Source organism: Sminthopsis crassicaudata, chromosome 4, assembly GCF_048593235.1.
Source record: "Sminthopsis crassicaudata isolate SCR6 chromosome 4, ASM4859323v1, whole genome shotgun sequence".
NCBI classification, from domain to species: Eukaryota; Metazoa; Chordata; class Mammalia; order Dasyuromorphia; family Dasyuridae; genus Sminthopsis; species Sminthopsis crassicaudata.
The window spans coordinates 6738189-6754825 of NC_133620.1; the positions used below are offsets into that span (position 1 = coordinate 6738189).

At 37.5% G+C, this 16637-nt stretch overlaps 1 protein-coding gene across 12 annotated transcripts in view; it reads right to left on the minus strand.

The window, feature by feature from the left end:
- LRRC7 (leucine rich repeat containing 7) overlaps positions 1–16637 on the minus strand; it is a 561937-nt gene that overhangs the window by 297911 nt on the left and 247389 nt on the right. For all 12 annotated transcript variants that reach the window (XR_012481825.1, XR_012481824.1, XM_074265661.1 and 9 more), the window contains 2 exons: positions 11259–11376; positions 1881–1959 (listed from right to left, as the gene is read on the minus strand). Coding sequence is in view for 10 of the 12 variants with exons in the window: in XM_074265661.1 (XP_074121762.1) it covers positions 1881–1959; positions 11259–11376 (197 nt within the window). In the remaining 2 variants the exon portion in view is untranslated. The remainder of the gene's footprint in view (positions 1–1880; positions 1960–11258; positions 11377–16637) is intronic.

A 16637-nucleotide genomic window follows, 5' to 3' on the forward strand; every position in this document is an offset into this window, starting at 1 on the left:
TTCTCCCACCCCCTAATGGCTCTTGCCTTGCTTCTTCCTCTATGTCTATGCTTAGACATGGGCCACTCTGCTGGGCATCCCTCTGAATGACAAATCTGAGGACATGGGTCAGTTCTGAATTCTGATTTTTCATGTATAGACAGCCAGGAGGCGTGATGGTTACAACTTTGAGTGTGAACTCAGACCAAATACAAATCCTGTGCAATTATGGTCTCAGAGACTTACTACTTTTATGACTTTAGGGAAAGCACTTGACTTTTGTCTGCCTCAGTTTCCTCTACTGCAAAATGAGGATAATAACAACATGTACTACTGAGGCTGCTGTGAGGGTCAAATCAGACAATATTTATAAAGTGCTTAGCACAGAGCCTGGTGCATAGTAGGTGCTTATTTAAATGCTACTGGCAATGCTGATAGTTTCCTTGAAGGAATTGTAATTCCTTAAGGGTAGGAATTTTTGATGTCTGCATCCTTACAGACTAGTCCAGTGCAAGTGGAATTAAAAATATATTTTCCTTTCTTCAGAGTAGGACTTAAGGACCTGTTGATTGATTGATCAATTGATTGATGAAGGGCAGCAACAAGAGGGAGGCTGCAATCATTCCCATGTTTAAGATCACAGACCCATCTGAATGAACTATCGAACCAATAATGACTGATATTTTTTCCCTTGAGAATCAGTGTCATGTGGTATTGTGGGGTCAAACTCCTACAGGAATGGGAGCCACTGCTCAAGGACCCATGGGGCTGCCCAGTGATTTAGAGTATCATGTCAACATTATCTCTCTTCTATTGCTTTTTCATTTATGTTGCTAATCCTTTTCCAATGGCATTTTCATTTGGTTCCAATTGCCCTCTAGATGTGCCAGATTCTGTTCAACTTCTGAACAGGGTGGGGAGAGAAGTGGCATCAGGGTAAGAAAACCCTGATTTCCAGTCCCATGTTGGACACATAGCCTACCTGTCTCAGTGCATACATTACTGAACTCAGGAAAATCTGAACTCAAATCTAGCTTCAGATCTTTTCCAGCTCTGTGACTCAGGGCAAGTCCCTTTCTTTATATCTGACTGTCTTGATTTCCTCATTTATAAAATGGGGATAATAATAATACCTACCTTATAAGGTTATTATGGGGATATGAGATATCTGTCAAATACAAATCTTGAAGAGATATGTTAACTCCTAGCTACATAAAATAAAAATAAAGACTGTAAGATGATAAATTATAACATCAGGAATTGATCTATACAGGTAGATCAAGTGCCTCCATGGGAAAGCCCTACATAGATGAAATTATAGTTCAGAAAAAATTCAAACACTTTTTTAAAAGAACATATTTGCATCTCATTTGAACAATTGGACTACCAGTCTCTTGGCCAGTGGCTGTGCCCAAGAGGGGAAAGTCAGGTAGCTTGAGGGGCCCTCTAAAGTTCTGGGAAGGGAAGGCAGAGGGAGACAAAGTAGCACTGAAGTTGGAGTCAGGAGACCCAGCTGAATCTCAGCTCCAACACTTAATAGCCCTGATCTTGAGCAAATCACTTCCACAAACCTTAGTTTTGCTTTCTGCAAAACGGAAATAAGAATACTTGTACTCTACCATTTAGGGTTGTGAGGAAATCCCTTAGTTGACTTGAAATGCTCCTGGAAAAATCAGAAATGCTCCTGTTGTAATACTTCCTGTTCTTCAATTTTGACCTTGGCCAGGTGATCAATTTCTCCCTTCCTGATTGTCATGTATTAATAGGATCTGACACTGAGTCAAAAGCCAAACCAAACCCTCAACTCAAATCACTTCAAATGGGAATTTTATTTTTGCATGCATATTTTTCCTAAGAGTGAAAACATGAATAGAAATAGAAATATAGAGCTCAATACTCACTTAGAAATGGGATTGACACTGGCTTCTATAATTGTTAAACACTTACAGCACTTAATGTTTTCTGGAAATTCTTGTACACCTAAAAACAAAAAACCAAACATGAGAATATTCCAAGAGAAAATATCCTCTTATTTCATAGCTATTATTCAATTCAAAACAATAGTGGCAACACTCATGCACTCTATTTACATGTCATAACATGTAAATATCACATGTATCCCCATTTCTAAACTCAATTTCTTATATACACATAGGTATATATAATTAGTATCTATTAAAAATCTTTCCATCTCTAAACTCAATTTCATATATACACACACACATATATATAATTATTGTCTATTAAAATCTTTCCATCTCTAAACTCAATTTCATATATACACACATATGTATAATTATTGTCTATTAAAATATTTCCATCTCTAAACTCAATTTCATGTATACACATATGTATATATAATTATTATCTATTAAAAATCTTTCCATCTCTAAACTCAATTTCATATATACACACATATATATAATTATTGTCTATTAAAATCTTTCCATCTCTAAACTCAATTTCATATATACACACACACACACACATATATATATATAATTATTGTCTATTAAAATCTTTCCATCTCTAAACTCAATTTCATGTATACACATATGTATATATAATTATTATCTATTAAAAATCTTTCCATCTCTAAACTCAATTTCATATATACACACATATATATAATTATTGTCTATTAAAATCTTTCCATCTCTAAACTCAATTTCATATACACACACACACACACACATATATATATATAATTATTGTCTATTAAAATCTTTCCATCTCTAAACTCAATTTCATATATACACACACACACACACATATATATATATAATTATTGTCTATTAAAATCTTTCCATCTCTAAACTCAATTTCATGTATACACATATGTATATATAATTATTATCTATTAAAAATCTTTCCATCTCTAAACTCAATTTCATATATACACACATATATATAATTATTGTCTATTAAAATCTTTCCATCTCTAAACTCAATTTCATATACACACACACACACACACATATATATATATAATTATTGTCTATTAAAATCTTTCCATCTCTAAACTCAATTTCATGTATACACATATGTATATATAATTATGTCTATTAAAAAATCTTTCCAGTTTTCAGTTAAAATAATTACTACCAACCCATTTTAAATAAGTCCCTTTGTGTACTTGTTGATCCTAAGGAGATTGGAAGCACAAGGTTAAGTGTGTATGTGGATTCCCAGGCCCCTTTAATAACTGGGAAGGTTTCAAAGTTCACAAAATGGAAGAATGGGAACTGAAGCATTCCTCCTTAACTTAGATTTTTAGGCTTAGATTTCATATGATGTTTTTAACATTAGCTCAAATAAATATAAGCCTGAGACAATTTAAGAGGGAAAAAAAATTGATATGGACACAGGTACCTTGGAGAGCTACAAAGGAAAACAGAATGGTTGAGGGTCCTTGAGTTCATGAGGTGGCAGGAAATAAGGATGTAGAGATTGAGCAGGAGAAGATTTGGTGGGCTGAAGGAAACATGCTAGTTGATGATCTGTCAAGGTTTGATGATCCCTGGGCTCATTGGCCACTGAAATCTAATCCAATTCTGGAAAAATTCTGTTTCTATGAATTAGGGTCATTCCCTAAGATGACATCTCAACGGAAGCTGACCCATGGAATACAATAAAAGTGCTTATGGAGGCACCTGTATTACAGGCAATAACATTCTATTTGGTTGAAATCCTGATGCTCGAAGTATTAACAAAGAGCAAATGCTACAAACATATCAAAACAGAATCAAGAAATGTCCCTAGCACAGATTTCAGCAATCACATCTCAAAATATAATTAGAATATTCTCCAAGAAGTATTCCCTGTAGAAATTTTGCTCTATACCTACTTATCAAATGTGAAATACCATAATTTTGCTCACTGAACTAAATGGGCTCAATAATCAAGGTTTTAGATGGAAAGGAATTGATAAAAAAAATCCATTAAGAATACATTCATGTGTTCACAGGCAGAAGATAAATTGACCATTTAGGCTCATTCTAATTAGGAAAGGATTTGTTTCTTTTTTCTTTCCTAAATCTGAGGGAAAAATTTAAAAGACAGTAAACTCTCAATTATTCAGGGACCAATTAGGCAGCGTGTGGATTATCCATTCTTGTACTTGTTCTCTGTTTGCCAGGCTTCCATAGAACTATTTCACTCCTCATTAACTCTTCCACCAGAGGGTGTGAAAAGTAAGGAAAAGGAGAGGAAACTCCCAACCACAAGTCCTTGTTTGTGGGCAGAGCATTGGAACTAATAGTGCAAGTGGAGCCTTATTACTCCCTGTGAACTCTATTTATTTGTGCTGCTCTGACCCTTATTAAGACAAACCTTTAAGAATGGACTAGAGCTTGGCAAACCTATTAATAACAGCAGTTTTCACCCTTAGTTAAAGATAAAAATAGCATAGGTGTCAGACTAGACATGGAATGCCATAAGGTGTTTAATCAAAATCGAAATTAAATTAATAGGATCACAGGATTACAACTGGAAAAAGCCTTAGAGATCAAGTAGTAAAGCATCTTGACTTATGTATGTATGTGCTTGTATGTGTTTGTATTGCACATAAAAATACAATACAGATATGTAAATATACATACATGTATATATTTCCTTTTACCTATCCATCTATTTTTCTGTCTTTCCTTTCTTCCCTTCTCTCTTTCCTTCTCCCTTTCTTCCTTTTTTTCTTTTTTCTTCCCCCTTTTCCCTCTCCTCTCCTTTCTTCTCTGTTCTCCTTTCCTCTCCTTTCTTTTTCTTTCTTTTCCTTTCCTTTCTTCACTTCCTTCATGCCTTCCCCTCCCTCTGTCCTTCCTTCCCCTCTTTCTCTTCCATTCCTTACTCCATTCCTTCTTTCCTTCCTCCCTCCTTCCCTTCCATTTATTTCTCCCTCCTTTTCCTCCCTCCTTTTCTTCTTTTCTCCCTTTTTCCTTCCTCCCTCCCTTTCCTCCTTCCTTTCATTTCCCCCTTTCCTTCCCTTTCCTCTCTCCCTCTTTTATGCTTTCCTCTCTCCCTCTTTTTTACCCTTCCTCCTTCTCCTCCTTTTCCCTCTGTCCCTTTCTTATTTTTTCATTCCTCCCTCCTTTCTTCCCTTCCTTTCTTCCTTTCTTTTTTTCTTTGCTATCCCTACCAACACAAAGAAAGAAATGCTAATGTCCATGGTTTATAGACTGAGCTTTGGAGAAATAAATGATAAATACTAGAAATAAGATCAATTAAGTAGATCTAGTATTATACACTAATTCTGATATTAAAATATAAAAAATGATGTAAACTGATAATTGCATCATTCTAAATAGGAAAACCTAGACAAATAAGTCCTCTGTACTTCATAGTCTTAAATACATGGCAGAGGTTAAATGATTTGCCCATAGAGTCAGTGTGTGTCAGAGATAGCATCTCAATCAATTGCTCCTGTCCCCAAGCCCAGAACACTTTCTGGTCCTCATAACTCTACAATTAGGGATAGGGTAGTAGCATTAAGGGAGATTGAAAGAAAATTCAGAAATAAGTGATGAAAAATATGTATTGAAAAATCTCAAATCATTTCCCCCTCTATCATTTATTAGGATCTCAAATATAATCTCAGAATTCACAGTTAACAAAAATACCCAAATCAAAATCATTGTTCCTTGAGCCAGGAGAGATGTGAATCCATATTCCCTTTCATATTTGCATTAGGTCCCTTTGTAGGTTATTAAACTTTTAAAATTCCAATTTCCTGATCTGTAAAATGGCAGCCTTAGTAATAACATACTTTAGGGTTGTTATAGGGTTCAAAGGCAATAGAAAACAAGTCAGAAAACATAAATCCCTCTATAAATGTCAGTGATTATTACATCCTCTTTCTAATAGTGATGAGCCACAAACTGCTTCCAAATGTCCAGTTACTTAAAGTGTCATTGCCAAATGACTGTTAAGTAATAGGTAAATGACCATTTGCCCTAACCCATAACTGCATACACTAATCAGAAAATCTAGAAACTTTAACTCCAATGGGTATTTGGAGTTTAAGCTGACTTTCTGGCTACTCTATCCATCACCTCTAACAAACTCAGGGCATTTAAGATGGATGGGACTGTGTTTTGTAAGAGAAGTCCTTCCTTATTCTAGGCTCTTACCTGTGTGGATTATTTTCAGATAAACAAGCCTTCAAACTAACCTATAGACGATTCCTTTATTTTTCTCTAATATGCTTGTACCTATCAGCTGAAGGTAGGGTGACCATTCCTTGTTACAAATGTCACTTGCCCTAAAATGAGCTCAAGGATACTATGATTACATCAGTCTCCTATTCTAATATAGTATGGGGAAACTCCTATTCTAGAGTTAGACTCGTTACATTTCCCCTCAAACTTATCCTGCCTCTTCCATATTGGAAGACACTAGCATTTCCCCCCCCCCCCCATTTTTCATCATCTTTCTTGTGTGTCTATTGTAATCTCCAATAAAACACCAGTTCATTAGGGATGATTCTTTCTTTTTTGTATTTGGATCTTCAGCGCCCAGCAGAGTGCTTAGAATGGAGCCACTATTTAATAAAAGTCCTATAATAACAAGAATTGAAGGCTTAGCTCTGAGGAAGTTATTCTCCGATTTCCCAGTTCCAATGTTCTGGAAAGCCCATATGTCTGATTTGAATAAGGCTCGAGGCACTTAATTTTTCAGCTAGAAAATTTACAAAATTTAGCTAAAAAATCCAGCTAGGAAATTTTCAAATGAGAACATGAGACCGAGAGTCAAGGACCAGTCACATCAAGGAATAGACCTGGGATTTCATCTCAGGTCTCTTGGCTTCAAATTAATGGCTCCTTCCCATTGTCCACAGTCAGGAGAAAGAATGAGGCTCTCTGCCCACTAGGCAACATTGTCTCTAACAGAGATCTCAGATTTCAAGTGGCAGAGACCTCGGGCTATATAATCCAATCTTCTCATTTTCCAGATGTGTAATGTCTCCAAGCTAGCTTTCTTTATTTCTCTTCTACTTTATTTACTCAACGTACTTTATCCATTCTCAGTCCAGAGTGAGTTTTTTAAAGATGGGGAACAAGTATATGAAAATAAGGTTGATAGACATCAATTGAGGGCATTTTCTCATTAGAAGTGCCCTATATCCAATCAATCAGAGGTTGAGACAAAAAATAAAATGTTAGCCCATTAAAGACATCATTAATTAAGGAGTGGGAAGCTAGATAGTTCAGTGGATAGAGCACAAGGTCAAGAGTCAGGAAGAATTGAATTCAAATCCCGTTGGAGACACAAATTGTGTGACCCTGAAAAACTCTCCATCTGCTGCTTCGGTTTCCTTGTTTGTCAATGAGTTGGAGAAGGAAATTGCAAACCACTCCAGTGTCCTTGCCAAGAAAACCCCAAATGGGCTCATGCCGTCAGACATGACTGAGAAAACTCAAAAAACAAGGGAAGGAGGGACTTGGATCTGCATAGATAGGAGAAGCATGTACTCCACTACTTTATTGGCTTTATGAGCTCACAACTGTGGGAATAATACCGGACTGATGGAGGTACAGAGGCTGCCTTCCTGGGGCTTCTAGCAAATTGGGACCCTTTCCTTTTCACAAGTGGCTTCAGCAGTCTGCCTAGGGCCATGCCAGAACATTTCATGGGATCCTGGTGAGAGAAAAAGAACTACAGTACTGAGCTAATCATAACACCTCATTTTGCAGATGGGGAAACTGAGGTACAGAGAGGTTAAGTGACTTTGGATGGGTTCTTTTAGCTAAACCATACTGATAATAGAGAATTATTATCTTTCAGCCTTTTCCCCCATAACCTACAAATGACCTCCCTAAACCGTCTTAAAAATTATAATGAATAAAGTAATCTAGAATCTTTCTTCTTTCCTCCCTCTTAATAGGCTCACTTTGATATTATTTTCATAGATTGAATAGTTCCTCATTTTCTCCTGTTCTATTCTAATGTGACTGAGTAAAAGAATCATTTTCCTCTACCCCAAGATTGGGAAAATTTTCTATTGTTTCAGTCAGCAAGCTTTGGGAAAGGGTGGAATAATTGATGTTAGTAAAACATTTAATGATGGTCCCAGTTCTGATTGCTTTTCATTAAACTAAAATGATGACTTAACCTCCTCTGATGTTCTGAGAACCCATCTCATGGAGAAATAAGTTTTGAAAGAAGACAGAAAAATCACTTAATTGTGGCAAAATTATGAAGGGCTTTCAAATTAATTCATTTCCATTAACGTCAATAGCCTATGGTGTCGTGCTCTCTATGACACATCCACAGCCAGACTTGATATTGAGTCATCGCCTAATTAAAATTCACCATTTGTTATTTTACTTTCTTGTGTTAAAATCAATGCACTTCAATGGAAGCTTCTGTCAGCTTTACAAATGGGCATATCAGATTTATCTGGAGATCACAAAAGTGTTGAGAAATAGATGCATCTTCCTGCAGGGCTTCATAGACTCATCGATTTAGAGATGGGAAGAGCCTTAGAGGTCATGTAGTTCAACCCTTTTATTTTATTGATTAAACAACAAAAAAAGAGGACCACCATTGGGAAAGTGTTTCATCCAAGGTCACATGGGGAGCAATGGTGGAGCTATAATTTGAACTCAGGTCCTTTGACCTTAAATCCATGGCTCTCACAATTCTGGGAAATAGATTCATAGGAAGAAGATTAAGAGCACTGCATAAAATTTTTGTTTTTATTTTAAATATAATCATAAATATTTATGTGTTGAAGTGAAAAGAAGATTAAATTTATAGTCTGAGGACTACACTTCCCCCTCTATTCCAATTTCTATTTGTATTACTATAGGCAAGCCATTTTTACCTTTCTGGACCTCAGTTTTCTTATCTTCAAAATGAGGGAATTGGATTAAATGACCTCCAGTGTCTCTTGTACCTCTAAATCTATACCGCTAATATTACCAGTTAAATTTGTCTAGTCACTATATTTACTTATATGAATATCTACTTCTGCTGGATAACATGCCATGGATTTTCTTTCATGCCCTCTCTGTCTTCCTCAACTCTCTTTGCTAATCCATTTGTTCCCATTTAATGTTCCTATAGTATGGTCTTGATCAATGGGAATCTGTTCTTCAATGCTCCTTTTTCTTCTTTCACTATTTCCAAAAGTCCCAGAAGGGAGGTCCTGAAGGAAGTACCATAATTCCTTTTCCATATCTTACTGGCGTATGGACAATTTCTGTGAGACCAAAATCTGTTAAGGGCATCATGACTAAAGTCTGTTTTAAAAAAGGAGAAGCAAGAAGCAGAGCAGGGGAGGAAGAGGCGCTATTGTTGAAACTCTGCCTTGTCCCACTTTTGTGACTCAGACTAAATCCCAATTTGACTGGCCTTCAATTTCCTCCTGCGTGAATGAAGAAGTTGGACTAGGTGATCACTAAAGTCCCTCCTGGCTCTAGATGAAGGATGACCTTAAATATTTAGGGTCTAAGTTTTTTAGTAATTCATAAAGCAACAAATACAGAGAACCTACTTGAAACACTGGGTAAGACTTAGTTCAACAAGTACAATATTTTCTGCAGAATTTCAGCAGTTATCTCTAGGCTTCAGCTAGCACTGCCATTTTCAGAGTCTCTGGGATGCTAGGATTTTTATCCATAAATTGCTTTGACATAAGGGAAGGCAGAACAAAATGGCTAAATTGTTGGCACCCATAGGCTACCGCTCATCTCATCACTGGGGTTATATTCCAAAAGGCCATGTGTGGGTCAGTGAATTTCAAACTACATAGAGGAGAATCACCAGGTTCCCAGATAAATTCAGCCCAATATCGCTAAACTCCAGTACCCGCAGGCCTGAGCTGCCGTGATAAGGCTCTACCACAATTCGGGCACAAATAGTCTATCTCAGCATTTGGGAAGGATATGTCTCAATTTGTTTATCTCATATTTCTTTTGAGTTATTGCTATTCTGCTTCACTCATCGAGCACAGCCCCTTTTTTGACACATAACAGGAAAATTAAATGGGTCTAAGCTTTCCGAGTGAGATTCAAACCCTTACTGACTCCAAGGTAGCCCTCTCTGCTTTACTTTCTACTCCAGGTTAAGGGGGTTAAGGGAACTGGGGACACTGAGACTTAGTAGGGTTAGTATTTGGGAGACTGACATGTAGAAAAGAGATTAGATTTGATCTCTGTAACCACTAAGAAAAAACTAGAAGCAATGGCAAGAAGCTACTCAGACACAGTTTCCTGGCTCTGGGTATTTATAAGTAGACAGTATAAAGAGGCTCAAGTGCTTTTTCAGAGTCCTGTCTATGGCGCCACAAGAACTGGATTCAAATTCCATTGTTGTGGCTTTTACTTTAATGGTAATTAGATTATTTTTCAGTCATGTCCTAGTCTGTGTGACCTCATTTAATTGTTTCCTTGCTTTGTCATTTCCTTCTCCAGCATATTTTACCAATAAGGATATTGAGGGTAAACAAAGTGAAGTAACTTGCCCCAAATCACTCTGGTGGTAACTCTCTGAGATCAGATTTACACTCAAGAAAAGGTGTCTGCCTAGCTCTAGGTTGGGCATTCTGCCCACTATGCCATCTAACTTCTGTGATCTTGAGCAAATGACTCCACTTCCGGAGCTTCAGTTTTTTCATTTGTAAAATAGGATTTATATTTGCCAGATTTTCTCTTAGGGATCTTGCAGCTCTACCTCTATATACCTCCTATATCTTACATCCATCTGTGATGGGAAAAGTTGCTGGAGAAGGTAAAATGGGAGGCTCAGAGCTAGTAGCTCCCATTCAAATCCCTAGGAGATGTCTTTAAAGGACATGTCCTATCTTTTACATGTCTTTGTTTAGTGACTATCATTTTAGATTTTTATAATAGCTTTTGATTTGTCAAAATACATGCAAAGGTAATTTTCAACATTACCTTGCAAAACCTTGTGTTCCATATTTTTCTCCCTCTCTTCCCTCCCCTAGACAGCAAGTAACTCAATATAGGTTAAACATGTGCTCTTCTTCTAAACATATTTCCACATTTATTAATATTATTTCCGTTTTTAAGTGATGCATAAAAACACTGGATCTAAAAAGAGAAGACATTTCCAACCAACCAATCAATCAATCAATCAACAAGCATTTCAGAAGCACTTGCTTTGTGCTGGGCGCTGTTTAGTTGCTCGGGGTGCAAATCCAAAGATTTACCGCTTTACCAGCTTGGGAGGATCCTTGTAACCCAGTTGTTAGGAAAATAAAATAAGACAAAACATTTACTTTTTAAAAACAGAATGAAGCTATTTAGAAATGAAACCCTTACCATTTTTACTGATGTCAAGTTCTTTGAGATTAACTAAACTAGCAATAGTGGTTGGCAGATTCGAAAGGTCATTATCTGGGATACTCAGTTTGCGGAGAGCTTGACAGTTGAACAATTGCTGAAATGGAAAATAACCTTTAGTTAGGTTGCCATTGGATTACATTCAGTTTGCAAGCAAATTCAATGATCAAATTGACTTCATAATCTTCATATAGCACAATGTTATATTAGCATAAAAGGATAAATAAGTCTCTGATCTCTGATCTCATATTACAGGTTTTTTTCAGGTCAGTACCATTTTATTACCTATATAAAACCAAATGAATCCATTCTTGCCCTGAAAGACTGTCCATTTCAAAATTCCCATTTCTCTCAGGTATAGTTCCATCCACACATTCACCCATGGTCAAAATCTACAAGGTTCTAGTTTAGAGGATCAAGGTAGAAGATAATTGAGATTGGGTAATCCAGCCCCCTTGTATTCATGCTTTCTTTGGCTTTGCTCTTCCCTTATTTTTCTGCAATCTACATTATGAAATACTCGCTCTGCGTAAGGCGAAATGGTAAGTGCTGGGGATGGACAAAATGAACAAAAATGCTGCCCTCCAAAACCTTCCATTCTCTTGGGCAGGGAGGATGGGGGGAGATGGTGAAGAGATTCATCTTTTACACAAACAATCCAGGGCAAGATAATTTGAGAATATAAGAGCACAGCTAGGAGGGATCAGGGAAGGCTTCCTGTTGAATGGGGCACATGAGTCAACTTTTAAGGTAAGTAAGAAATTCCCAGAGAAAGCTGAAGAGGTAATATATTCAGGACAAGTGAGAGAGGCAGTTTTGAATCCACAGAAGCCATCGTAAGGGCCACATGACTAATCGATGCTTAATATAGGCTGGTTGAATTAAATTGAAAGAAATAAATACCATAGGAAAGTAACTTCTATTTTGGCCATCCGAAAAAAAAGTAAAAAGTGAATTGGTCAAAGAAAAAAGTGCTAGGGATTGTAAACTGACAGACTATTACAGAGATCATATAGACATCTTTGTATCAAAGAGAAACATTTATTTAATTGATAGTCATTATGGAAGCCGGAGAAGAGAACAGCATAGGAAGCAAGACACGAGACGTGGGCTTAATAGGGTTCAGTCCCAGTTCAGACACTTCTAGCTGGGCAACAATGCACCCATCAACCTCTCTGTGCTCAGCATCCTCCCACAGTGACACCTAGACTACGTCCCTATTGCCTCATGGAGTGTCAGCCAACTGTTATGAAATGAAAAATCTGAACAAAGTAATTCCCCATCCCAGCCCCGCAAGAGCTTGATACAGGCAGACTCCTCAAAATCTCATTTGATTCCTGCACAAATGTTATAAAGTAGCGCCTACAGCAATAATCACTGGGATTTCACTGGGGGAAGAAACAAATGGGCAAGAAATTCCTTTTTAATAAGAACAGCAACAATAATAATAGGTACAATTTATATAATGTTTTAAAGTTTATAAAAACAGTTTCCTTTTATTCTCCCAACAACCTGAGAAACAGGTCCCTCTTATCCCCTTATTTTCCAGATGAAGCTTAGAGAGATTCAGTGACCTGCTCAGTTCACCTGACACTATACATTTTGTTCTATGCATTTTGTCACTAGCTGCCTCCAGCAAGTCAGAGCAGCAACTTTGAGTCTTAGAGAGTTGTTTGGGGACACAGAAGAAGGGTTAAATAATTGTATCAGGGTCATAGAGTCAGCCTTGATATTGGGCTTGATTATCTAGCCCAACAATTTCCTTATTTGACAGACAGAGAAACTGAGGCTGAGGAAGAGCAAGTAATCTGTTACTCTGGCCATTCTTGTGGAAGAACTGAGATTTTAATCTGGTTCCTTGACTCCAAATCCAGAGCTCTTTTATTCACATTTATCTGATGGATGACAAAAATGGAAATAACCCCAGGGGAGCCTTCTAATCAGTCAAGACCAAGAACATTGTGGCAGGTCATGGAGGAAGGAATGGTGCACCTGGAACCAGTACCTGAGGTTCAATATTGTCTCTGCCCGTTACTAGCTGGGTCACTTAAACTGGAGTCATTTAATCTCAAGGATGTGTAGGGTCCTACTTTGTGAAATGGAGATAATGATGATGATGATGATGATGATGATGATGATGATGATGATGATAGTAATAGTACTTCTCACATGGTTGTATTGAGATGAGTGATAAGTAAATGAGATATTGCGCACAGAAAATCCTTCACTAGCTCTTAAAACCCAACATGAATGGCTCCTAGGAGAGAATAAGACCCCCCTCCCAAAGTAGGTTCCCAAAAGGTACCCTCCATGGAGCATTTTGCAAGCCTTAAAACACTCACTCTCTAAATGGAGGAAGAAGGTGGCAGTGATAGTATGCATCAGAGGCAGAATTTAAGCTCAGATTTTTCTAGCTTGCTTCCATCCATTCTAATTCAAGCTAAGTCTATTTACTGATGCCCTGGTGACTTTTAAGTAAATACCTATGTGGGCGAGTGTAGGAAAACCGTACCAATGGAAGAAACCAGTGGAGAAAGCCATCTTGGTTTTTCCTGTCTCCTAGGTATTGATCCATGGCTTCCCCTTGAGTATGAATCAGAAGAAGCTGCAACAAAATCCCATCCCACTTTTTGGGGTCCATTCTTAGGCATTTTCATTTTTGTCCCATCTGAAGCCTGATCTAGGAAGCGCCCATTATGTGCAAGAATTCCATATGGAATGGACACTCAAACAGTTCCAGAATGATCGTTCATGATGACTAATCCAATCGAGCCACAAGTCTCACTCTCCTAAAGAAGTTATAATTGATATTTTTAAATAAAACGTTTTACATATTGAGGCAGCAGGACCCAGTGGATAAAAAGCCAGCCTCGGAAAAGACTCTGCTTTCCTGCCCTCCTGGGACATATTGGCTGTGTGACCTTGGGCAAATCAGTCTCTTAATGGCATCAGATAACTCTTTAAAACTCTACAGGATTGCTTAAGGATTATCGAGAGGCACCGAGAGATCTCTTCTCCAGTAAAATTGGACACCAAGACCTTAAAATAAAATGGTGTGTGCACTACCTATCATTGGATCTGAGATCTGAGATGAGAAAACTCTTCAGGTGAATAGAAATTGCAGAAATAAAAGGGGAAACTTCTGATTTTGAGTCATGGAGGTCCATAGGCTGGTGAACAATTGAGAAAGTCTTTTTTAATGAGTCTGTCAAGATTCATGCTTTGAATAAAGAAGGGAGAATCATTTCTGAGCTGGCTATAATTCTTCCAGGATGTTAGAAAAAGCAAATATAATTAATAGTCAATTAGAGTAGGGCCATTAATAGTTATAGTTATTTTGACTTTCATCAGTTAATAGTTCTTCATATTTCAAAATCTAGGCAGTTAATAAAAATGTTTTGAGTTCTAAGATGCTTTTTATAGAAAATTGTTTTCTCCTCTGGGTGAAAGGGTCAATTTGTTTAGAATTGATTTAAACTGGTATTGAGACCATGGAGTTTAAAAATAAAGACTTGAATCTAAAGCTAATCTCAGTAAGATTGAATGAGTCAGATTGGGATTGACATCAGATAGGGACAGCAAAAGTGTGCCTGCGCATAGTAGGCACTTAATAAATATTGTTTGCTTGCTTGATAGAAGAACATCATGGGATAAAAATGTAAACTACAAAAGATGTAAATCTTTTTCTCTCTCCTTTATGTGTGTTCAGAAATCAGAATACTAAGGAAAGCACTTTGTGACTTTGAGCATATCATTTCATCTCAGCTGAGCATCTGGCCTATAGGAGGCACGTAATAAAGTCTTGATGTCTGCTGACTGGCTGTAGGACTCAGTTTCCTTAGTTGTAAAAATATCACAAAAACTGGCAGACCATATTTCATGTTAAGATAACTTAATTAATTAATCAATCAATAAGCATTTATTAAATGCCTACTATATACCAGATACCATGCTAAATTCTAGAATACAAAGACAATAAAAACCCCTCCCTTAAGAAGCTTACATTTGTGCTGAGCTTATCTCTATAGGAGGATATTTAAAATACAATTGTGTATATGTGCACATATGTGTATGGGTGTGTGTGTGGTGTGGGGGTGGTGTGTGTGTGTGGGAAAGCACCAGCAGCTAGAGATTCTCCAAAGGCCTCATGAAAAGGTAATGTTGAAGGTATTAGAGAATCTAAGAGAAGGGAGTTTATTTCAGGCATGAAGACTGAAGATGGAGCATTATGAATGGGAAGAAGGCAGCATGTGTATTAAATGAATGAATTTTATTATTCATTCATCACTATGGTTGTTGTCCATTATTTATGTAGATTCTAAAAATTGCCTTCTCCATGGGAGCCACTGCACTGAGATGTGAAGATGAGGCTCCTTCCTTCTCCGAGACAATATGAGTCAGTGGAAAGAGAGCGTTCTCCCGGGGAGTGGTGAATTTGGAGCCCTGGGGAAGGGTTCCAGCTTGGCTGGCTGCCACTGCCCCACTGAACTGGGGTAACTTCTGGGCCCCAAATTGGGGGAGTAATGATAATGCTGATCATACAGAGGTGTTGAGGGCCAATGTATGTGTGTGTGTGTATACATATATACATAGAGGCAGAGACAGAGACAGAGAGATAGAACACTTAGCAAACGATACACACATGTGCTATTAAAATTATTCTTGTTATTTTTTCTGATTCAATCATTACAGTCTAAGGAAGGAATAAGGCAAATCCACACATGTGTCTCATACAAGCAGAATGTGAAAATTTACAAAAATAAACTGTATCGTAGATTTAAGATGGAATGGACTTAGTGAAGATCCAGAGTGTTTTCAGAGTTGGAAAGAGCCTTTTTAGCTGGGGAGATTAGAGAAGGCTTCATGGATACTGCATCCCACTTGGGAGGAGGGATTTTAACTCAACAAGATGAGTAAGAAATCTATTTCAGGCATGGGGAACACTGAGTCTGGAGAACAAAGATGGCAGCCTGAGAATGACAGGTGATGACTTAGATAAAAGAGATTGTCACTCTTACATGGTAGGTTGGAGCAAGATTAGGGAAGGGTTTGAATGTCAGGGTGATTTAGATAAACTTTAATTCACTGAAAGTCTTTGAGTAAAAGAACAACATGAGCGGAGTAGAACATCAGGCTATTTATTCTGGCAGCTTGTGAAGAATGGAGGAAAGGAGCAGGAGGCAGGAAGTTTGGTTGGAGGGAATTAGAAAAATACAGGGGAGAGATGATGAGGGCCTGAACTAGTGCAGTGGAAAGGAGGGAACAGATGTAAGAGTATTGGTGAAGGACAGAAGCCCAGGTTTGGCACTTGATCATATAGAACCAGTGGGAGAGAACTTTGGGTTTTAGGCTTGGTCT